The 25520-nt window shown below is 42.3% G+C and overlaps 1 protein-coding gene across 1 annotated transcript in view; it reads left to right on the top strand.

Moving 5' to 3' along the window:
* syne3 (spectrin repeat containing, nuclear envelope family member 3) overlaps positions 1 to 25520 on the top strand; it is a gene marked incomplete at both ends in the record, with an annotated part of 173310 nt that overhangs the window by 63894 nt on the left and 83896 nt on the right. The window contains one exon of the mRNA XM_080751149.1: positions 21801 to 21983. Within this exon, the coding sequence (XP_080607275.1) occupies positions 21801 to 21983 (183 nt within the window). The remainder of the gene's footprint in view (positions 1 to 21800; positions 21984 to 25520) is intronic.

The following is a 25520-nucleotide window of genomic DNA, read 5'->3' as shown; positions in this document are numbered from 1 at the left end:
CTCGCACAGACAAACAAACTCGCACACACACACACACACACACACACACACACACACACACACACACACACACACACACACACACACACACACACACAGCCGGAAAAAAAAAAAGAAACAAAAAGCGAATGAGCAAAAAAAAGCAAGCGCATCCCAAACTCAAGGTCAAAATCCATATTATATAGTCATAAGACATCCATTCCAGCAAGTGAACAAAAATGCTTGCCATCATCCTCAAAAAAAAGAATAAAGCCACTGTCATCTGAGCCAAAGTCATTGAAACAAAGGTAGTAATCCTTAATCTAGCAGGCCATTTACAAGACCAGTCAAGAAACAACTCAAAAGTAGCCCATGGACGGCATGCATAACCCATGCAAAGTTTATAGTCAATACAAAAAACATGCAGAAGAAAAAATACTCCATGCAAAAATAGAAAAACTAGTCCATGCAAAAAGAGAACAAATACTCCATGCAAAAAGAGAATGTAAACCGTGGCACAGTCATCTTCTCTTCCGAGTGGTAAATCAGAAGAAACTAGAAGCAGTGCTCTTCCGAGCACAGGTCTCCACCAGGCCACACAAATCGGCCTGTTATAGCGCCACCATGAGGCTGATTTGAAAAATGTGGGGCAGAGGTTCTGATTTGGCATCCAGGGAGTGTGTGCTCAGTTTGGCAGCGATCGGGCCAACGGCGCCGGAGATTAGCTGGTAACAACCAGGCCACACAAATCGGCCTGTTATAGCGCCACCATGAGGCTGATTTGAAAAATGTGGGGCAGAGGTTCTGAATTGGCATCCAGGGAGTGTGTGTGCTAATTTTGGCAGCGACCGGGCCAACGGCGCCGGAGATTAGCTGCTCACAAACTGCGAGGACGCACGGACGGACGCACGCACGGACGGACGGACGGACGGACGGACGGAGGGGAAAACATACTCTCCCTCAGCCTTCGGTTGGTGGAGACAAAAATTAGAGAAAAAAATAAAAAAATAATCATAGTCTTTGGTAGAAGTTCACAACCGTTAAGTCATGGTGTCAAGTAGCCTCAATCCTTACTTGTACTGGTGTCAAGTAGCCTCAATCCTTACTTGTACTGGTGTAGGTCTTGCAGATCTCTTACCGTGACCACCTTAGATGTTTCAGGCGTTTCTCCGTTAATCCGAATTAAGATCTTGCAGTTTCTTACCCACGTATCCTTGATTTTTTTCTGTTTCTTCAGGTAGCAATATCAGCGTTCCTCTTAGTTAGATGGTCGTTGATATACACGTCGGACCCCTTCAGCTTCTTTGCCTGACTTAACAGATTTGTTTTGTGTTTCCTATTCACAAAACGCACGAGAATCGCAGGTTTAGCTTTTTTATCCTTTCTTGGGAGCGTATGACAGGCCGCGATGCTGTCGTTCGGTATGATCATATGATCATAAAATCAAGGATACGCACGCACGCACACACACACACACACACACACACACAAAAGAAAAGAAAATAATCATAGACCTGGTTGCTTGTTTCTCTCTCACAAACAAAACCTGGCAACACGGACAGCAGACGAGTCGGAGATGTACACAGAACGCTAACATGCAGACTACAGTGGACACAGTGACACACATGCTGCTCTTGATTAAATGCATTATGTAGCGCAATAGTGTGGATGTGTGTGGCTGGCTACCAACAGGGAGTTGATAGCACGGAAATATTAGACGCTTCGCACGGAAAATAGACGATTCGCGGACATTTTTAGCGCTTTAGCGCTGGAGCTCTCCTTCAGCAGCCTTTGCTATAGATTTTGGCACTTTTACGGGAATAGTTCTGTCTTCTTTCACTTTCTCCCCACCGTAAAGCGTGTGCTTTAATCTGACCATGCTTTAGCATAATGTGAGTTTGCACGCCTTGTAGATTAGCTGTTTTCGACTGCTAGCTCACGTAGCCACTGCTTTTACAGTCTATGAGGAGCCACTGGTTGCACGGTCGTTCAGTGTGTGTGTGTGTGTGTGTGTGTGTGTGTCTGTGTCTGTCTGTGGAGGCGGAGGGATGGACTTGGGAGCGAGAGTGAGATAGAGAGACGGAACACTAGCCCCGTTCAAGTAGGCACAGATCTCATTAGTGTATTGTAACTCAAAATGTGCACTTGCCCTGTCGGGCAACCCAGTAGCAAACTTCACCTGCCCGACCTCTTTTTTTACTTGCCCCGGGCAGTCGGGCAACCGTTAGTGTCAATCCCTGTCTGATTGAACTGAGACTCACCTGAGGCTCCCCCAAAAGGTACATGTTTTCATAGGGGCTCCATGTCCACCATGGAGTCGAGTAACCCATATCTTTGCGTGACGACGAAGCACAACAAAAACAACATCTCCCGCTTCCAGATAATGACAAACACTTCCAGTAGCTTGAGAATGCACTTTGCTTTCCACAGGGGCATAGGCCACAAGGTCCACAAGACTTCTTGCTGGCCCACACTTTAGCGGACGAATCTTAATGCACGCATTCATGTTAAGCCCTGGTTCAGTTTGGGCCTGGAAAGCGAACAAGTACTCTCCGGGGAGTGGCGCGCTGAACTCCGCCCGATGCACACAGAAATGCTGGCCATGATTTGAGTCGATTTTGTCAAACATCACAACCGTATCATCATATTCAGCAAACAATGACTGGCTGAGTCTGACAGAAAATGATACTCTTCTATGTTCTGATAAGCGTGCAACAGCACAATCGACACGGTGCAATCGTCTTTCTAAGTCCCGGAGCTGTCCAACGATTTGTTCAAATTGGCCCTCGGCAGGCGCGTCCCAAGTCTGCCGAGGGGTCCTGAACGGTTCCCCCGGGGGGTCCCTGGAACTCATGGCGGAGGACCCTGGTTCCCCCGGGTGGTCCCTGGAACTCATGGCGGGGGACCCTGGAGTAGCGGCAGTCAAGTGGCGCGCATTCCGCCGTCTCCTTCTCCCTCTCTGTAGCTTACTTCTCAGATAATTGAAGATCTTCATTTTCTCTTCAGCCTTGATCTCTTGCAGTGTTGACTTTCAAACTGACAAGTTGATTTGGTTCCATCTCTTTAAATACGCTATGTGATGTCGTGCAACATCATAATTATTGTGACATCAAAGCAGATCGCCCAAATAAGGTAGTTTTTGAGCGGTGGTAAACCGCGGTGGTAAACCGCGGTGGTAAACCGCGGTGGTAAACCGCTCCATAGAGTGGCTGTGCTTGTGTCTGTAGCCTTTTTCCTCAGCGTTTTGCCATAGTAAAACGTGTGTGTAGTCTGAAGACGTTATGCAAGCACGACCACCGCTCACTTCACATTGTGTGTGATTTTTGGTTTCTTCCTCAGCCCTTCCCCTTTCACCATTCACCCAACACTGTGGGTGTGGCTAACTTCAGCTGGGACACCACCCACCTGACAAACAGGCATACATAATGAACTGGTGGGTGTGGCCACATAAAAATGTATGAATGAATGGATTATTGTATGGAAAATTCCGGTCGGCTAATTTAAGTACAGAAGAAGTACGGTTTAATCCGGTTTTAATATTAAGTGGCTCCACGTGGCTGAGAAAGAGTTAACATGCTTAGAAAAATTAACCACGTAATAATCTAACTATTAATTTACCGAATATCTGTCTGTCCGCCGTCTGTCTGTCTGCAGTCTGTCTACAGTACTCGCGTCATAGTACTGACATCACATACTGGGCTGGCCTGGACACAGAAAACCATATATGGGCATAAACGGGTGAAACAGTGCCCAAATGTCTGACATCACTGATACCGCCGCCCGGTAGTATCAGTTCTCCAGCATTCCTTCTGAGACTCCTACATTCATTCCCTCATATACTGTGCACACCCCCGGGCAAGGTCCTAGTTGTGGGCTCGCCGAAGGCGAGAACACCAAGTTATGAGTGATGAGTTCCGCCGCATATTTCCGCCGCAGACAGTTGGCATATTTCTGCCAATTTTGTGCCGCAGACAGTAGAAAGGCAGAGCCACTACCCAATGAGGTGGCATGACTGTATATTTGTGCCGCAGACAGTACACCTCATTGGCAGAGCCACTAGCCAATGAGCTGGAGTATTGGTTGAGCTTCACATGACAGTTCGCACGCTGCAGAATATAGTCACGAGCGAGCGCACACTGTTTCGTATAGGAACAGTATTTCTAGTTTTAGTCATAGTCTTTTGAATAAAATGTCTTTTAGTTTTAGTAGCCGGGGACCCAGTCACCAAAATGGGAGGGGACCTGTGATTTTCTGCCGTACTTTCTATTTCTGTTTTATCTATTAGTTTGGTCATTAACTCATTCCCTGCCAGGCCCGATAGTCCCGAGATTATTCCAATGTCTTTCCCCGCCAGGCCCGATAGTCCCGAGAATAAAAAAAAAAAAAAAAAAAAAAAAATTCAATTTTTTTTTTTTTTTTTTTTTTAATTTTGACCCCAAAAAATGGAGTAGGCATGATAGCAATCGCGAAATTTCATGTTTAACCCCCATAGCAACCCCATCTTTCAAGCATGGTAGCCATTTTGGCAGCCATCTTTGTTAAACATAGTGGCTGTTATCTCAGGAATGCCTGAACGGATTTCCATTCGGATTTTTTTGTTTGAAAGCTGTGAGCAAGGTGGACACACGTGGTGCATTATCTAGGCATGGGTGTGCATGATCCGTGCACACCCAATTACATGGAAGTCTATGGAGACGAATGGCAGGTGGGAGTACGGAGGTATGTTAAAATGGCGGTCAATGTGTTAAGGTCCACAGAATGAGAGGCCTGCTCTGCTGGAAACATCGCGAAAACAAGTTATGGCCATTTGTATACTATATTCACTGTCCCACTGACTCCACTAGAAATATTTTAAAAAAGAAAAAAAGTCTGCTTTAAGTAGCATGTGAGGGGTCAAACTAGGGGTTCTTCATGATTCTGAATCCATTGCAAGCATTTGTTTTGCATGAAAAACATTCCTTGGGCTAGATATCGGCCCCCCAAAATAGTCAAAAGTGATGAGTCATCACTTTTTTCCCTCTTTTCACAGTTTTGGGCTGCCGAAATTTAGCCCAAGCAATGTTTTTTATGCAAAACAAATGCTTGCAATGGATTCAGAATCATGAAGAACCCCTAGTTTAACCCCTCACATGCAAATTTTCAAGCAGATGTTTTTCCTTTTTTAAATATTTCTAGTGGAGTCAATGGGACAGTGAATATACAAATGGCCATAATTTTTTTTCGCGATGTTTCCGGCAGAGCAGGCCTCTCATCCTGTGGACCTTAATGACCAAACTAATAGATAAAACAGAAATAAAAAGTACGGCAGAAAATCACAGGTCCTACCCTATTCCTTGAGCTTTTGGGCTTGTGGGTCCCCGGCTATAGTCGTAATTTAGTCACCTGAAAAGTTTTAGTTTTAGTAAATTTTAGTCGACTAAATATCATCATAATATGTATTGGTGCAGGCCTTGATGGCATCGTAATGACTGATTTTACACTTGGTTGCGTGCAAAAAATAGCCGATCTACAAGCTCACAACGTGTCGCGCTGCGACGCGTTGTGAGCTTGTAGATCTGTTATTTTCAGTGCGCAACATCTGAGAGCAACCAAACATAAAATAACTGTCTTCTCCACTAGTCCCTCGCTAATGTTTTAGTCTAGTTTTTTTATTTCGTTGACGAAATTATCAATATATTTAGTCTTAGTTTTAGTCATCATAGTTTAGTTTTTATTTCGTTTTCGTCAGTGAAAGAAAATTAGTCGACAAACGTTTTTCGTCATAGTTTTAGTCGACAAAATCAACACTGGTGTGTGTGTGTGTGTGTGTGTGTGTGTGTGTGTGCTTTGAAAATTTCCTAGAAATACAGCGTCATCAAAAGCACAATATTAGACTTATTATTATATTTGTTCTACTCAAGTACAATACTAAATTCACTTCTTTGTTACTGTGTCCACCACTCGATCCTACCTTCCAGCAGTGCATAAAGAAGTACCCATTGCAGACTCAACCATTTTAACCCATTTAGGCCTAGAATTATTGAATGCTTTAACCAGTGAAAAATAGCAGATATACAAGCTCACAGCGCGGCACCGAGTGCCGCGTTGCGAGCTTGTAGATCTGCTATTTTTTGAAAAAGTTGTGAAAATGTGTGCAAATCTTTGAATATATGTATTTTCAAAGGAACGTTTGTAACTCAAATTTTGCTTCTGGGTGGTCCCTGGAACTAAATATTTTGAGATGGGGGTCCGTGGCCAAATACATATCATTTTGGGGGTCCTTCACATGAAAAGGTTTGAGAACCACTGACATAGTAGTCTCTCAAGAACAGACTAACTGAGCTCCAGTTAAGTGAAAAGGACCTTTTCTTTTCTTTGACGATGGCTGGCCAGATTGCTGACATAGAAACATAGGTTTTTCAAAAAACCTTAGAAGGATTCAAAAGTCATAGAATCAGGTCAAAATTCTAATTTTCACGATTTTTCAAAAATAGCAGATCTACAAGCTCGCAGCGCGGCACTCGGTGCCGCGCTGTGAGCTTGTATATCTGCTATTTTTCAATAGTTAAAGCATAAAATAATGATACACAATAGTGTACCCGTTCTGAATGAGTTAAAAATTGATTCTCATAGCTTCTTTCATTAACATTTTAATAGAGGTTCTGGGGCTGCAGGGGTAGTTGTGGTGTGCTTATCTTCGCTGCGTGTGTAATATATGTGAAATATGTGCAATAATGTGTAATGTGCAATTATGCGTAAATAGTGGTTGTGATTCGCTACAGTATGTGCTGTGCTGCATTGTTTAGATCAGTGGTTCTCAAACTTTTTGCACCAAGTACCACCTCAGAAAATATTTGGCTCTCCAAGTACCACCAATAACTGATGTTAAACTGTTACACGTACCCTATCCCAGCGATGCTACACCTACCCTAATCCCAACCAGGAGGCATTTATATTAATTATACGCATTCCAATTAACATTTAATAATAATACGATATGACTATTATTTGATTTTGTAACTGTAGAAACAGTGAAAAATAAGCATTCTTAAAATAAAAATAAAATAAAATAAAAGCACAATACCAAATGGACGTGGAAAAGTGCTGTCAAATGTGTAAATTAATAATATTAATATTTGACTCATCAGACTTTTATAAGGCTTCATCTCTCTCAGCTATAATATTAATAATGGTTATAATATTTGACTCATCAGCACATTAGTGCAACAGACTTTTATTATTTACCTTCTAAAAAGGGGTCCCTGCTTCATCTCTCTCTCAGCTATAAGGAGAGACAGCCGTGGACTCTCTGCGTCCACGTCTGAGACGTGTCTTATGACGCGTCTGATGACGCGTCCGTGCTTAAATAGCGGTCAAGACGCAGCTTTGCGTCCAGGACGGAGCTCCCGCGGCTCAAGACGTGAAACCGCGGCTCAAGACGCGATTCGAGTCAAAGGACGGGGCTTTGACAACACAATCGCGTCTTTTCGCGTCTTTTCGCCAAAAGACGCGGCTTGGATCGTGTCTTTGAGCCCAAAGACGGAGCTGGGACACTACAATCGCGTCTTCCGTCTCATGACGCGTCCGTGCTTAAATAGTGGTCAAGACGCAGCTTTGCGTCCCTGCACGGAGCTTGCGTCTTCTAGACGGCTCAAGACGCGATTCGAGCCGAAAGACGGGGCTTGGACACTACAATCGCGTCTTTGATCCCAAAGACGTGGCTTGGAGGCTACCGCGTCTGGCTGGAACTCGGAGCGGAGTCAAGTTCATTGAAAATAACGGGGCCGTATGTTTTGACGCGGCGCCTCCGTGAGGCCGATGAGGCTAGTGTGTGTTCCCCTTCAGACGTCTGCTGTCTGCTCTCCGTGGAAAAAAAAAAAAAAAAGGGTGTCTATTGTATGTATTTTTTGATGGAGAATTCAAATATGACCTTTTTTGCATAGGACAACTCTAACCTGCATCAATTGGTATTTTATGATTGCCAATTGTACCCTATCCATCTAAAAAAACAAATTGGATCTCTATTGTATGTATTTTTTGATGGAAAATTCAAATATTACCTTCTTTTTTAGATAGGACAACTCTAACCTGCATCAATTGGTATTTTATAATTGCCAATAGTACCCTATCAATCTAAAAAAACAAATTGGATCTCTATTGTATGTATTCTTTGATGGAAAATTCAAATATTGCCTTCTTTTTTAGATAGGACAACTCTAACCTGCATCAATTGGTATTTTATAATTGCCAATAGTACCCTATCAATCTAAAAAAACAAATTGGATCTCTATTGTATGTATTTTTTGATGGAAAATTCAAATATTACCTTCTTTTTTAGATAGGACAACTCTAACCTGCATCAATTGGTGCATCAACCTTCTCTCTATCTATCTATCTATCTATCTATCTATCTATCTATCTATCTATCTATCTATCTATCTATCTATTTATACTTCACCTTTAGTCAAGAAGAGAGTTCAGCCTCAGGAACTTGCACACCTGGAACTGTGTCATGACTGTGTCATGGAGCTAAGCAGAACTATGTGAAATACTCACAATGAGTCTGATGGACCAATCAGAGTGGTGGTGGGGAGGGGTCAACAATAGACAGAAACTGGATAATGCTTTGTTAACTGTCCCACCTAAGTCCCTGCTAGTCTGAACAAATCACCTTCCCTCTCAGAACACTACTACTACTACTACTACTACTACTACTACTACTACTACTACTACTACTACTACTACTACATTTATATAAAGCTGCTCTTGCATTTGAATTCAAGTCTGACACAAGTTAAGGTTAACTTAGGTAGTAGTTCATTTTGCTGGCTTTTGTGTGTGAGTGTGTAGGCCCACAAATTATTATAATTGTCTGTCATTAAGTGACTCAAAGGGAGACGTCTAATGGGTGTTTATTATTTTAATATTAACTGTGGGAAGATTATATATATTTTATTTTGCACTTAAAGTGTTGTGATATTATTCCTGAAGGAAGAGGGGTATTTTCACAGCCCAGGCTTTGAACCTAAATGCTGTTTACATGCTCTATAAATATTTATTTCTATATAAAACTCAGTTGTGTGGAGTTATTGTGTGCCTTTTCTTGTAGCTAAAGAGTCCATTTGTTCACTAGACATTAAGTCAAGGTTACTATTTTGAGTTGAAGCCAAGTGTTTTATTACTTTGTGGTTTAACATTATTTAAAAGGCAAATTCATTGTTATGGTTACTTTAGAAGACTGCTTTTGCATTCATGAGTTATAAAGAGAGCCAAGCTAATTCAAAGAGTTAAGTTAAAGGAACACAAAACGTGACTTAACTCACAGCTGCCATTGGACAGACAGTTATAACATACTCTTATCTTTCACAGAACAGACAATTATCATTTAGTTTATCTATTTGAGACATGTAGCTGCTCTAGGGGAAATAGAGCATTAATTTGGGATCAGCCTATTCAATTGATAATGACCAATGGGTGCCAGTTTCTAAGTAGTTAAGCATATTACCATAACAATATATGTGGCCTAGACATGGATATTGCCCACTCAACTCGTAATCTACAGAAATGTCCACCACATCACACAGTATAAAACCTAGTAGAGAAATCTGCCTTCTCCTGTATTGTATTAGTGACATTCATTAATAAATAGTAAAATAACAGGACAGAGCAGAACAGGCCTCTGCTGTGTCTTTATTATGGGTGCATTCCAATGCAAATGGATACTCTGGAACAATCTGAAACAATGTATCTTTCCTGTGGCTGTTATAATGAACACAAACAGATCAGAACGTAATTTAACATTAACCAGTTACATTTATCATACAACAATGTAAGGGATGGATTCCTTTCTATTGTGTGAGTTACTTAAATGCTGATCAATATGTGAATCTGGTGAATCAGGTGGGTGTTTTCTCTCCCTGGCCTGTGCTGTCCTCAGTTAAACCAAGACAGTGCTGTTGTCACCAATGTGGAAAAAGCTTCAGCTCAATTTATTATCTCAAAGTAGACCAGAAAATACACACAGGAGAGAAGCCATTCAGCTGTGAACATTGTGGGAAGTATTTTGCTAAAAGATCACAAGCGTTCACATACTGGAGAGAAACCTTATTGTTGTGACCAGTGTGGGAAAAGATTTGTTCAAAAGGGGATTTTAAAAGAACACCAGAGAATTCACACTAGAGAGAAGCCCTATTGCTGTGACCAGTGTGGGAAAAGCTTTATTCGATTGTCTTATCTCAAAATACATGAACGAATTCACACAGGAGAGAAACCATACGGCTGTGTCCAATGTGGTGAAAAGATAGTCCGAAAGTGCACCAGAGATTTCACACCGAAGATGATGCATATCACTGAACATTTTCGCACACTGGAGACAGCAGTATATGGCTTCTCACCAGTGTGGATTTTCAGGTGTCTTTTCAGAGCCGTCTTCAGAGTGAACCTTTTCCCACATTGGTGACAGCAGTAAGGTCTCTCTCCAGTGTGAATCTTCTTGTGTTGTACGAGGCTAGATTTTACAGTGAAACGTTTGCCACAGTGTTCACAGCAGTAAGGCTTTTCTTCGGTGTGAAATCTCTGGTGCACTTTCGGAGCAGCCATTAAACTGAACTTTTCCCCACATTGGACACAGCCGTATGGTTTCTCTCCTGTGTGTATTTTCTGGTCTACTTTGAGATAATAAATTGAGCTGAAGCTTTTTCCACATTGGTGACAACAGCACTGTCTTGGTTTAACTGAGGACAGCACAGGCCAGGGAGAGAAAACACCCACCTGATAAGAGCCAGATTCACATATTGATCAGCATTTAAGTAACTCACACAATAGAAAGGAATCCATCCCTTACATTGTTGTATGATAAATGTAACTGGTTAATGTTAAATTACGTTCTGATCTGTTTGTGTTCATTATAACAGCCACAGGAAAGATACATTGTTTCAGATTGTTCCAGAGTATCCATTTGCATTGGAATGCACCCATAATAAAGACACAGCAGAGGCCTGTTCTGCTCTGTCCTGTTATTTTACTATTTATTAATGAATGTCACTAATACAATACAGGAGAAGGCAGATTTCTCTACTAGGTTTTATACTGTGTGATGTGGTGGACATTTCTGTAGATTACGAGTTGAGTGGGCAATATCCATGTCTAGGCCACATATATTGTTATGGTAATATGCTTAACTACTTAGAAACTGGCACCCATTGGTCATTATCAATTGAATAGGCTGATCCCAAATTAATGCTCTATTTCCCCTAGAGCAGCTACATGTCTCAAATAGATAAACTAAATGATAATTGTCTGTTCTGTGAAAGATAAGAGTATGTTATAACTGTCTGTCCAATGGCAGCTGTGAGTTAAGTCACGTTTTGTGTTCCTTTAACTTAACTCTTTGAATTAGCTTGGCTCTCTTTATAACTCATGAATGCAAAAGCAGTCTTCTAAAGTAACCATAACAATGAATTTGCCTTTTAAATAATGTTAAACCACAAAGTAATAAAACACTTGGCTTCAACTCAAAATAGTAACCTTGACTTAATGTCTAGTGAACAAATGGACTCTTTAGCTACAAGAAAAGGCACACAATAACTCCACACAACTGAGTTTTATATAGAAATAAATATTTATAGAGCATGTAAACAGCATTTAGGTTCAAAGCCTGGGCTGTGAAAATACCCCTCTTCCTTCAGGAATAATATCACAACACTTTAAGTGCAAAATAAAATATATATAATCTTCCCACAGTTAATATTAAAATAATAAACACCCATTAGACGTCTCCCTTTGAGTCACTTAATGACAGACAATTATAATAATTTGTGGGCCTACACACTCACACACAAAAGCCAGCAAAATGAACTACTACCTAAGTTAACCTTAACTTGTGTCAGACTTGAATTCAAATGCAAGAGCAGCTTTATATAAATGTAGTAGTAGTAGTAGTAGTAGTAGTAGTAGTAGTAGTAGTAGTAGTAGTAGTAGTAGTAGTGTTCTGAGAGGGAAGGTGATTTGTTCAGACTAGCAGGGACTTAGGTGGGACAGTTAACAAAGCATTATCCAGTTTCTGTCTATTGTTGACCCCTCCCCACCACCACTCTGATTGGTCCATCAGACTCATTGTGAGTATTTCACATAGTTCTGCTTAGCTCCATGACACAGTCATGACACAGTTCCAGGTGTGCAAGTTCCTGAGGCTGAACTCTCTTCTTGACTAAAGGTGAAGTATAAATAGATAGATAGATAGATAGATAGATAGATAGATAGATAGATAGATAGATAGATAGATAGAGAGAAGGTTGATGCACCAATTGATGCAGGTTAGAGTTGTCCTATCTAAAAAAGAAGGTAATATTTGAATTTTCCATCAAAAAATACATACAATAGAGATCCAATTTGTTTTTTTAGATTGATAGGGTACTATTGGCAATTATAAAATACCAATTGATGCAGGTTAGAGTTGTCCTATCTAAAAAAGAAGGTAATATTTGAATTTTCCATCAAAAAATACATACAATAGAGATCCAATTTGTTTTTTTAGATGGATAGGGTACAATTGGCAATCATAAAATACCAATTGATGCAGGTTAGAGTTGTCCTATGCAAAAAAGAAGGTCATATTTGAATTCTCCATCAAAAAATACATACAATAGACACCCTTTTTTTTTTTTTTTTTCACGGAGAGCAGACAGCAGACGTCTGAAGGGGAACACACACTAGCCTCATCGGCCTCACGGAGGCGCCGCGTCAAAACATACGGCCCCGTTATTTTCAATGAACTTGACTCCGCTCCGAGTTCCAGCCAGACGCGGTAGCCTCCAAGCCACGTCTTTGGGATCAAAGACGCGATTGTAGTGTCCAAGCCCCGTCTTTCGGCTCGAATCGCGTCTTGAGCCGTCTAGAAGACGCAAGCTCCGTGCAGGGACGCAAAGCTGCGTCTTGACCACTATTTAAGCACGGACGCGTCATGAGACGGAAGACGCGATTGTAGTGTCCCAGCTCCGTCTTTGGGCTCAAAGACGCGATCCAAGCCGCGTCTTTTGGCGAAAAGACGCGAAAAGACGCGATTGTAGTGTCAAAGCCCCGTCCTTTGACTCGAATCGCGTCTTGAGCCGCGGTTTCACGTCTTGAGCCGCGGGAGCTCCATCCTGGACGCAAAGCTGCGTCTTGACCGCTATTTAAGCACGGACGCGTCATCAGACGCGTCATAAGACACGTCTCAGACGTGGACGCAGAGAGTCCACGGTTCTTGCTGGCTATAAGGGGTCCCTGCTTCATCTCTGTCACAGCTAAAAGGGGTCCCTGCTTCATTTCTCTCACAGCTAAAAGGGGTCCCTGCTTAATCTGTCTCTCAGCTAAGGGGTCCCTGCTTCATCTCTCTCTCTCTAAATAAGCTGGTTCTAAACTCTTAGCGGTGCAGTGTTGCACACTGAAAACAGCCAATCTACAAGCTCACAAGGCGTCGCAGTCTCGTGGATAGCGGCGACTCGTTCATTGTATTGTAAGCTTGAGGAGTTTATTTATTTTGATGGGTATATGACTACTCATTGAACTGTAGGCTACAATCTTGGAGTTGCTTTGCTTGCATGTGTTTCCTTATTTCCTCGTGACAATGCGGAGGACGTACGGCGCGACCTATGCAGCACATGATCGCTATGTTTTTAACTCCTCCATTCTAAACTCGAAATATATCCACACAATCAAGGTTGACTTATTTTTCAACACCAAATCTGAAGAAGCAGCTGATTATGCACTGGCGTTGACTTCCACATCCACCTCTCTGTATGCTTCTCATTTCTCCGTGCTCGGTGAGATCAGTCAGTGTGTGCAGCTGCTGTGAAGTGTGTGTGTGACTGTGAAGTCAGTCGCTCACTGCGCGCAGCGCGCTGTGCAGCAGCATGCATGTTATGTTTCCTGCCTCGGCAAGGGGATGTTTGTGATTGGTTGGCTTTGGCTGTCAATCTAAGGAAAGGTTTGTGGTTGGGTGGCCTTAGCTGTACATTTAGGGCAAGCGTAAAAACGCATGTTTTCATTGGCTGAGCGGTACATGCTGGGGAAATTTGACATCGCAACAGTCCCAGTCTCAGTCTTTTTCTTTTTTGGGGAGACTCCTTGCGTACCACCAGAGGGGGCCTCACGTACCACTGGTGGTACGCGTACCACAGTTTGAGAACCACTGGTTTAGATGTTGTTGTTTATTTTGTCTTTAATTATGGAACCGGCTCAGTGGCCTTCGGTTAGAACAGTGGTTCTCAACATCTTCAGACCGCAACCCCCAAAATAATCATATTTTATCTGGGGACCCCAGATAAAATATTGAGGCATTACATTTTGTAGAACACGGTTCTATTGTGAAAATAGTCTACATGCTCACAACGCTTCGCGCTGCGAGGCGTTGTGAGCATGTAGATCGCCAATTTTCACAATTTCTGCCTCTAATATTTGTCAATTTGGCCAATGTTTAATTTGTCATTTTAGAGGTTTTAGAAAGTCCTTAAATTTTCACTTTAGAAATGTGTAGATACCCTCTACACACTTAAACTTTATGTTGGTTTGTTTACTCTTGAGTGAGACAACAATGTTGCAAGTTAACCTGTTTGGTGCTAACCCCGAGTTTCCCGAGTTTTGGCTGATATCTCATGAATGCCTGAACGGATTTCCAAGCGTATTTTTTTGTTTGTTTGAAAGCTGTGAACAGCGTGCACACACGTGGTGCATGATCTAGGCATGGGAGTGCATGATCCGTGCACTATGAATTACATGGAAGACTATGGAGACCGTGGCATTGCGGACCTTCAAAGAGATTTAATTGATAGCAACAAAAGTGTTAATCATCTGGGGACCCCCCCTGGGGGTCCCGACCCACAGGTTGAGAACCACTGGATTAGAGTGTCCACCCCTGATACTTTGTACTTAATATAAAAATATAGTAATTTTTCCAACCACGGATCGTAAACTCTATTGATAGTTTCTTCCACAGTCCTCACTCGTACATGCATGGCAGATGCAGCACTGCGATCTTCTTGCCCACTTCTCCCTCACATAGCCCGCTAACTAGGGATGGGAGGATACGCGATATTATCGTTTATCACGATAAAAAACACTCACGGTAATCGTATCGTGGAGATTCAATTTATCGTGATATCGTCCTCCGTCGTGCACTGGGTTCAATTCACTTTTTTTATTTGCCGAGCTGCATATCCGGTACCACTTAAACCCTCTATAATTGGTAAGAGGTACTTATAATATACATACTTGTCTTGATACAGTCTTTTTTCACTCTCTATCAAACGCCTTTGCAAAAAAAATAGCAGATCTACAAGCTCACAACGTGTCGCGGAGCGACGCGTTGTGAGCTCGTAGATCGGCTATTTTTTGGCAGATGTTCCGCCCCAGGATAATGGATTTTGATTATCGCGATAATATCGTAAATCGCAATTTCTTTTGTCACAATAATCGCGATGTGAAATTTTCATATGGTCCCATCCCTACCGCTAACCAAAAACAGATTTAGCAAAACTAACACAAATAAACTATCCGAAAACATGACGGGAATGCATTGGCGCGTAACGCAGTCCCAGAGACTCTTTCAGAAATCAAATAACAATGCTGAGCTTGACCTGGCCTCTGCTGTAATTGCTAGGAATGAATAAACTCCCCAAAAAAGAAAAGAATCAACGCAGGCTGTGGGTTCCCTTCGTAATTCAATAAGATGGTAGAAATCGCATCAAGTCGTTGCTCCGGGGACTCTGAGTAAAATCTAATTGAGACTCCCGGTTATTGCTGGTAATGGATTAGCAACACGGACGGCCCAGCGTGCACAGATGGTTGGCTGGATAGACTGACAGACTGACAGCACCACCTGAGTCCTCTACGCCGTCTCCTATCGCCCAGCAAAGTTCTGGAAATTAACCTCTTTAGTCCAGTGGTTCTCAACCTTTTCAGGCCGCGACCCCCCCAAAATAATCATATTTGAACTGGGGACCCCCCACCCTGCGCAAGCACTTCGAATTTTAGGAGTTGGCATTACATTTAGTTTGACTCGATCTGTTCCATTAGCCGATCTACATGCTCACAACGCCTCGTTTTCACAATTTCTGCCAATTTGACCAATGTTTAGACCAGAGGTACTAAAAAGGTATTTAAAGTCCTTAAATTGTCACTTTAGAAATGTGCAGATACCCTGCATACACTCATACAGGATGTTGGTCTGTTTGAGTGAGAAAACAATATTTAAAATGTAGCTAAACATCCAAAATAATTTGGTCCGACCCACAGGTTGAGAACCACTGCTTTAGACTGTGAAAGCATCCGCTTCGTTTCTTCGATGAGCTCCATATTTAGCAGCATAGGTTTTTCAGAAAGCTGTTATGTCGCTTGAAAAAGGGCTGCGGCGCGGATTGGTTATTCGTTAAACGCAGCCCCACCCCCTCCGCGCTCATTGGAGGAGCCGCAATTTTGGATCGGGAAATGGCTGATTAACACATTCAGTGCCACCTTTTCACCACTAGAGTCCATATAGAGTCCATATAATCCACCATAGACAAGCGTTGTATATGCACAAGCCGTGCGCAGCCATGACGCGCCTGAACACTTTCCTTTGTGTCATGAACAGGGACAGGATGAAGTTAGCTATTGGCTACCAAGCATTTTAGAAGCCCTATTTTCGGCGATTTAGCCATGATTAAACCTTGCACACCTCATGGATATGCATGGAACAGAGAAAATGAGCTCTAAAGATCCTGGATTGCATTGGAGTGGATGGTAAATATCGGCGACGCGACGCTCTCGCGGGCCGTGTAAACAGATGACGGCCAGGCGGCCCGGCTCGAAAAAAGCCTAACTAGTTCGGGATCGGCACCCTGATAAGGTCCAAATAAAGCCGAACTAGTTCGGGATTGGCACAGTTACTATGCCCTTTGTCATGACGCCAGTACAGTATGTTGTAGGGACTTGACCCCCAACCCAACCCCTTGATGCTGATTGCCAAGCGTTATCAGCATTAATGAGTTATTTTAACTATAATTATACAGTGTTCTAAGCAGAATATAATGCATTACAAGTATGTTTATAATGCATTATAAGTGTTTTTATAATGTGTTATAGACATAGGATGCATAGCAAGTGTTACCGCACCGGTGTTTATGTGCTTAGTTACTTTACACCAGGGGTCTTCAACGTTTTCAGGCCAAGACCCCTTAGTTGATAGAGAGATGAAGCAGGGACCCCCACAACCTGTTCATAGATTACATATCGTTTCACATCGCAATCATCAGTGTATTTTGGGTTCGTGTCAATTTGTGTTTTCATCAATTTAACAACTTGAACCGTCAATACTTAATAAACTTGACCTTTCACTCTGTACTTAGTCTGCTCTTTTGACCTCTACACCAAACCTCTTTGCTGAAAATAGCCGAGCTTGTAGATCTGCTATTTTTGGCTGCAGTTCTCAGAATATGAACACTAGGGTTCAAGTTGTTAATATAGAAAGGATCGGAAGATTTGGAAGGGACCCCCTATAGTAACTCTGAGGACCCCCTAGTTGTCCCGGACCCCCTGTCGAAGACCTGTGTTTTACATCCACTGAACGTATTCATGCCACGTTTCTTGCTAAAACACAAACTACTGTTTTGTGTTTTTCCTCCGCTCTTATTCTCTACGCTCCTCTTCAAGTTGTTGGTCTGACACACTCCTGGCTGTGATCTGTTGTGGTGGTTTGTTCTCCTTTACCCTCGCATGATTTCCCTGCAGTACGCTCTCCTTTCATCATCCCTCACTCACTTTACAATGTTTTGCTTGTTTTCTATTGGGTTTTCTTTTCATTGTTCTGTGTGTGAGGATAGAGAGAGAGATGAGATGAGATGTGCTCACCTGATGCTCTGACAAACAAAGGCATCGTCGCTGTCGGCTGGAAACCTTGTATGTTCAAAACAGTTACTTTTCAGGAAATGGGGAGAATCCAATGTAACAATTCGATTATAATTACATCTAACGATGCTTCTCCTCCATTCACGTTTGGTGAATGTAGCCTTGGCCAGGACAATTTGATGTCTTCAGGCGGTACCTAGGGCTGTCACAATTATTACACAATCGTCTAATCTAGTCGGAGCCCTTAGGGATATCTCACGCTAATCAGTCTAAAAGCGCGAAATTTGGCACAGATGTAGCTCAGGGCATGCTCTAATGATTTAGCTAGGGCGCCCGAGTCGGCGACCTTCGGGGTCGCCACCGCGGCCAAATCAAGTTGGGCTCCCATCGACTTTCAATACAGGAGGAAAATACCCAGAAAAACACTTTTTGTCTGGGTATTTAAGTAGGATGTGAGGGGTCTAGCTAGGGGTTTGTCATGATGCTGAATCCACTGCAAGCATTTGTTTAGCACAAAAAACATTCCTTGGGCTAGAAATGGCCTCAGAGAACGATGCATATATGGGTGAGCATTCATGTTAGTCGGAGGCCTTAGGTTTTTTTTTCTCGTGCTAATCAGTCTAAAAGCGCCAAATTTTGCACAGATGTAGCCCAGGGCATGCTCTAATGATTTAGCTAGGGCGCCCGAGTCGGCGACCTTCGGGGTCCCATAAAACGATGGTTTAGTGATGAAAAGTGATGAGTCATCATTTTTCAGAGTTTTGTAGGTGTTTTCTGGAGCTGTGGCGACCCCGAAGGTCGCCGACTAGGGCGCCCTAGCTAAATCATTAGAGCATGCCCTGGGCTACATCTATGCAAAATTTGGCGCTTTTAGACTGATTAGCACGAGAAAAAAAACCCTAAGGCCTCCGACTAACATGAATGCTCACCCATATATGCATCATTTTCTGAGGCCATTTCTAGCCCAAGGAATGTTTTTTGTGCAAAACAAATGCTTGCAATGGATTCAGCATCATGACAAACCACTAGTTAGACCCCTCACATCCTACTTAAATACCCAGAAAAAAAGTGTTTTTCTGGGTATTTTCCTCCTGTATTGAAAGTCGATGGGAGCCCAACTTGATTTGGCCGCTGTGGCGACCCCGAAGGTCAGCGGCTCGGGCGCCCTAGCTAAATCATTAGAGCATGCCCTGAGCTACATCTGTGCAAAATTTCGCGCTTTTAGACTAATTAGCGCGAGATTACCATGTGATCTCCCTAAGGGCTCCGACTAATCGTGATTATTTGACATTATCGCAATTATTTTGTCATAATCGTCATAATCGTGAATGTTGAAAAATGTCAGAAATTGATGCGACGCGTTGTGAGCTTGTAGATCTGCTATTTCCACTATCAATGTTATTTTTTAAGTATAAAGTTGTCAAACATGTCAGTAATGTATTTGTATATTTAGGTTATGTGTCATATCTACCATTATGCAACTTCAAAGCCTAAAAGCCAAACAGAAATGTAATTATCAACGACAATTACACAATTCAATCGTTAATCGCCAATTATTTGAGTGACAATTAATCGTCATGTAAAATGTCATATCGTGACAGCCCTAGCGGTGTATCGATCATCAGGTGTTTCGACCTACACCCTCCTGATGGCAGGTCGGCAGTGGTGGCCAAATCACTGCCCTTCTCCTCCTCCTGGCCAAGGCTAAACTCCTCCCTCCTGCTCTATTTTTTTCTAACACATACTTTCGGCCATGTCTTGGCCATCTGGCCAGTGATGTATATCGATGACATTGGGGATCTTCCCATATGGGCATAAAAGGGATTCTGGGGAATATCCATAATTATATGGACGTTTACATAGGTGATGTCACCTGTGATGTCACAGTGACAAGGGAACCAACCCATAGACTGTAAAAATGTGTACACATTTTACACACACACACACACACACACACACACACACACACACACACACACACACACACACACACACACACACACACACACACACGGAGACAAGCTGTGACATGTCTCATGGTAAACTGCGACCTTCGGTCTCAAAAAATAACGTCAGTGTTTGCAGCTATTGTATGTGCAATGCATTGTTCACACAACTGATAATTACGCCTTATTACGTTAGCGCTGGGCTTCTTTCCACTTTATCACAGATATAATTCCAGGTCGGGGTACCCATTTCGTCCAATCAGGAGGGAGAACTTAGAGAATACAGATTCTAATTTGAAGTGACGGCACTAAGAAATTGGAACTGGAACACAATAGAATTGAAGCTGTTAAATGGGTACTGGGGACATACAAGGTAACAACACACACACAGGGCCAAACACTCAACTTCCTCACAACCACAGACTACAAATGAAGACACCGGAGTAAAACAAAAATCAAAAGTGGTAGCTTTGGGGGAAACAACAACAAACATTTATTTGTTCCCATCAATCTGTTGCACTGAGGCGTTTACAGCCATATCATAATAATTGGTTTCACTTTCTTGTATTTCTCTCTCTTTCTCCTCACTCGAACTCCGTACAAAGGGCTCTGTTGACTGGAGCGAGATTAAAATATTAAAAGACGCCACCGCTGTCCCTAATGACCCAATGTATTCAGTAATCTCTCCTACCGTTCTCCTCTTACACAGACTGTTACAATTACAATTTAGGCATTTAGCAAACACTCAATCCAGAGCAAGGTAAATGCATTATGCATCAAATGCATAGGTCTTCAAATGGGGGTCCCCTCTCCTCAGAGTTACTACATGGGGGCCACATGTGTGATAGGATAATTATTTTTAATTAACAACTTTGAACCCTCGCATCCCTATTCTGAGGAGAACTTAAGCCAAAAATAGCCGAACTAAAGGCTCGCACGAGGCGTTGAGAGCTTGTAGATCAGCTATTTTCAGCAAAGAGGTAGAGGTAAAAAAGAGCAGACAAAGTACAGAGTGAAAGGTCAGGTTTACTACGTATCGACGATTGAAGTGGCTTGGTGTCTGAAAAAACACTAACACAAATCCAACATACACTTATGACAGTGATGTCAAACAAGTCGATACAAATCTGCATAATGCATATATAAGATATGTAGAGGGGTCCCTGCTTCATCTCGCTCTCTCTCTCTCTCAGCTAAGGGGTCCTTGGCCTGAAAACGTTGAAGACCCCTGGCATAGAAGTTCACAGGGTGCTGGGGTGGCGCAGTGGTAAATTCCCTGCCCACCACCACCACAGAGGTTGTGGGTGGGTTGGAATCCACTGTGGTACAGCCAGCGATCATCCCTTCTTTAGTTCAGGGGTCTTCAACGATTTCAGGTCAAGGACCCCTCAGTTGAGAGATGAAGCAGGGACCCCCACAACCTCTTCATAGATTCCATATAGGTTCATTGTTTGACAGCACAATCTTCAGTGTTTTTTTGGATTCATGTCAATGTGTGTTTTCCGATATATATAACCACTTGAACCGTCAATACTTAAAACTCTGCTAACCTTCTTCTAGAACTGGAGGATTGTGTTGATCGTGTCCCACACAACAGTAAAATAAGATCTGGTTGTCCCAGAGGTGACCTGGTCCTTTAAGTGTTAAAGGGGAATCATGAAGGTGTACTCGTTGGCTTGCAGAGTACATCTTTATGATGTCACTGGCCAACAAATTTAGAGAATTTACCTGTCAATTTGACTGATTAATGCAGTCAGAGTGGTATAATCGTATATTATTTCATACTTAGGAAACGTTCAGAAGGGGGAAAAAAAGGAACATATGTCTTGAGTATTTAGGAAAAGTCATGGAAGGGGAAAGTTCTGAGACCTTCACGGGGAGAGTCAAGGGCCAAAATGACCGGTTAGTCACCTGTGTGTTAAATGCCTAATTTTGTCTGTCGTTGTGTGTGTGTGTGTGTGTGTGTGTGTGTGTGTGTGTGTGTGTGTGTGTGTGCGTGTGCGTGTGTGTGTGTGTGTGCGTGTGCGTGTGTAGAGGCTGCTGAAGCACAGCGTGCAGCTACAGGAGCGCCTCAGCCTGCTGCAGGTCAAAGGTGACCTGCTGGGGGCGGTGTTGGGAGCAGAGCGGAGCGACGCCCTCCAGGGGGAGCTGGCGAGCGCCGTCAGGAACCGCGAGCTGCTGCACAGCCAGCTGCTGCAGAGGAAGAGCAGACTGCAGGTAGGAGGGAGGGGGACATTTCTTACTTAACCCTCTAAGGCCCACTGTTGTAATATTACAACGTTTGTATTTTATCCAAAAAAAAGGTTTAAATCATTTTATTTTAGCTCCCCTACCACCTAAACATCACCGTTGGATTCTATTGTTTAGTATTACAATGCCATTGGCCACAATATTTGCATATAAATACCCCCTACAGGGGCTGACATTCACACCCGCCACACCCGCTGACATTCCAGAGTTTTGACGAACAACAGCTCACTTTTTCATGGAAGCTATTCCTCACAAAAACATAAGTAAAATGCCTGTACTATTTTTTTGGGTGATCATTAGAATGTCTAGAACATGTACATATGTTATTATTGTGAAAAATATCCCCATATGCAAATTAGAGCATGATTTATGAATATGATTTATGGCTATAAAACCTTACTTTTTTTTTTGTTGAAAAAAACATTACATTTTCCTCTTATTAGGACTCCTACAACACCATCTGATTTTTTTCAATTTTTTAGTTCAAGTATTTCTATTTTTGGGCCTTAGAGGGTTAAAGCTATACTATGGAAGTTGCTCAACTACTGGTCAGTAGCGGTATTACTTTTTTCTGCCGTTTTTTGCCCGGGGTCGCCACGGACCACCGGAGCCGGGCCGCGAACCACCGCGTCCGCCTCACCGAGACGCATCCGTAGAGGGGTCTCGCGTCCCTCTGCGACCAGGCGTTGGGGAGTAACAGGCTAGTTTCCTACACCAGAGTAAACACTGCTGTTGAGGCAAGCTACTTCCTGAAAAGACGGGAAGACACGCTGTGATTGTCCGGTAGTGTATGATCCGCACTTTGATTGGCCGGTAGTGTATGATCTGGAGACAACGTATACGGAAGGATGCAGATGATGTAATTTTGCAGCGAAATCCGGTCCCCGGCCAGGATCATTGATAACATATTTACAGAAGGCTTTAGGGGCTGAAATTCACGGAGTGGGTCTTTTAAAACTTTAGCGATTTAATAGTTAGATCAAATTTAAGATTTGTTTAATTGAAAAAGTTACAGATTATAGCTTTAAAGATGCAGTGCCATGATTTATTTTCCAAAAAAGTGTACAGAAAGGGTTACAAATGATGTTTTTATGCGGCCACACCCACCAGTTCATTAAGTATGCCTGGTTGTCAGGGTGGGTGGTGACCATCTGAAGTTAGCCACACCCACAGTGTTGGGTGAATGGTAAAAGGGGAGGGGATGATTCTATGATGTCATTTACTCACTGTTTTTGGATTGGCACTTTTGACCCACAAGGTGTCAGCCTCCTATTTTCAAATGTCAGACTCAAAAATGTATATACGTAGGACTAATGTGTTTTATGTATATTCTGTAATAATAATAAAACTACAATCTAACTAGTAACTAAAGTTTTCAGAGAATTGGAAGTGGAGCAAAAGTACAATATTTCTTTCTCTGAGATGGAGTGGAGTAGAATTAAAAGTATTGGAAATTGTAAATACTGAAGAAAGTATATATAAAAAAAGACCTAAACATTGTACTTAACTCATCCAGTGCCAGGAATCTCCACTAGAGGGCGCCCAATGGCCAGATAATCCACCATAGACATACGCTGTATATGCACAAGCCGTGCGCAGCCATGACGCGCCTGAACACTTTCCTTTGTGTCATGAACAGGAACAGGATGAAGTTAGCTTGAAGTTAGCTATTGGCTACGAAGCATTTTAGAAGCCCTATTTTCGGCGATTTAGCCGTGATTAAACCTTGCGCACCTCATGGATATGCATGGAACAGAGAAAATGAGCTCTAAAGATCCTGGATTGCATTGGAGTGGACGGCAAATATCGGCGGCGCGATGCTCTCGTGGGCCGATGTAAACAGATCGGCCCGGCGGCCGGCTCGAACATTTAGCCCGGTGCTTCGGTAAGGCCTCTGGATGTTTTTTTTTTTTTTTTTTAATAAAAAGCCGGACTAGTTCGGGATCGGCACCCCGAACGATAAAAAGGCAGAAATAAAGCCGAACTAGTTCGGGATAGGCACAGTAAGAGTTAAGTACAGTACTTGAGGGAGCAGTCGGTGCACATACAGTGGGATACAACATTTAGCGTCGCCAAGTCTAAAATGACACCAGTAGACACCTCGCGACACCTAGAGGTACCTCTGTCAAACACGCCTCCAAATTCTTAGCCGCGCCCCCTAGAAATGTGATATTGTATTTCAACGTGTAGTGTGGCTGTTCAGCCACGGGGTGGCGATTCTTCAATATGAGTCGACTATTCGAGTCTATTACTTGTTGGTTACTTGTTATCTCTACCTGCATTGTGAGCTTGTAAATAGTTTCTTTTCTTTTCTGTGAGTTATTTTTGCACTCAAATTGTAATTATTTGTTTAAATGTAAATAAAATTGCCTTGCTTAACTCATTGAGTGCCAATCCCGAACTAGTTCGGCTTTATTAGCGTATCGTAGAGTGCCGATCCCGAACAAGTTCGGCTTTTAAAAAAAAAAAAAAAAAAAAAAAAAATCGAAAAATTTTTTTTTGAATTTTTTTTTTTTTTTTTTTGGACCCCATCAAATCTGGTGAACATGATTTCAATCGCGATTTTGCATGTTCCACCCCCATACAACCCCATCTAACATACAGGGCAGCCATTTTTGTTTACATTACATGTAAAACATAATGGCGATTATCTCAAGAATGCCTGAACGGATTTCCAATCGGATTTTTTTGTTTGAAAGCTGTGAGCAAACTGCACAAATCCACTCCAATGCAATCCAGGATTGCATTGGATTTTTTAGAGCTCATTCTTCTCTGTTTTTTCCCATGCATGAGGTGTGCAAGGTTTAATCATGGCTAAGTTGACGAAAATAAGGCTTCTAAAATGCTTGGTAGCCAATAGCTAACTTCAAGCTAACTTCATCCTCTTCCTGTACATGCACAAAGGAAAGTGTTCAGGCAAGTAGGGCTTGGGCTTGGGCTCCAGGGCTTGGGCATGCATTACCAGCATATCTCTATTATTCTCTGGTCACTGGGCGCCCTCTAGGCGCCCAGTGACCAGATTTGGGCGCCCTCTAGACTGGCACTCAATGAGTTAAATGGAGATTGTTTGTATATATTGTTGAAATCAGAGCCAAATGAATCCACAACCCTCAAAATCAACTGAACTTAAAATAAAGGGATGAGCCCTGGCCCCCGTATAATGTAAGTATTATATTATAAGTATTTCCATTTCCACAGGCCACAAATATAAAATACATTATAAACTGTTCCTGTAGTATCAATTTTGAGAGAGAAAGAGAAAGAGAATGTTGTGTATTTTATTCTTATGTTATCTTGTCCGCTTAGTTTGACAAGGCTGAATAGATTAATATAGGCCTATGTTTTATGATAATATTCTAAATCTACAAAGTAACTAGTAACTTAAGTTGTACAAATAGTGGAGTAAAAGCATTAAAAAATATATTTACCCTCCCCTAAAAACGTGACATTTACTACAGTAAAATTATGCCTAAATTAAAACCTAAACTTATAGTTATTCCTAAC

Source organism: Nannobrachium achirus, assembly GCF_963921795.1.
Source record: "Nannobrachium achirus genome assembly, chromosome: 20".
NCBI classification, from domain to species: domain Eukaryota; kingdom Metazoa; phylum Chordata; class Actinopteri; order Myctophiformes; family Myctophidae; genus Nannobrachium; species Nannobrachium achirus.
The sequence above is the reverse complement of the archived record's forward strand: the minus strand, read 5'-3'. Positions and strand labels throughout refer to the sequence as shown.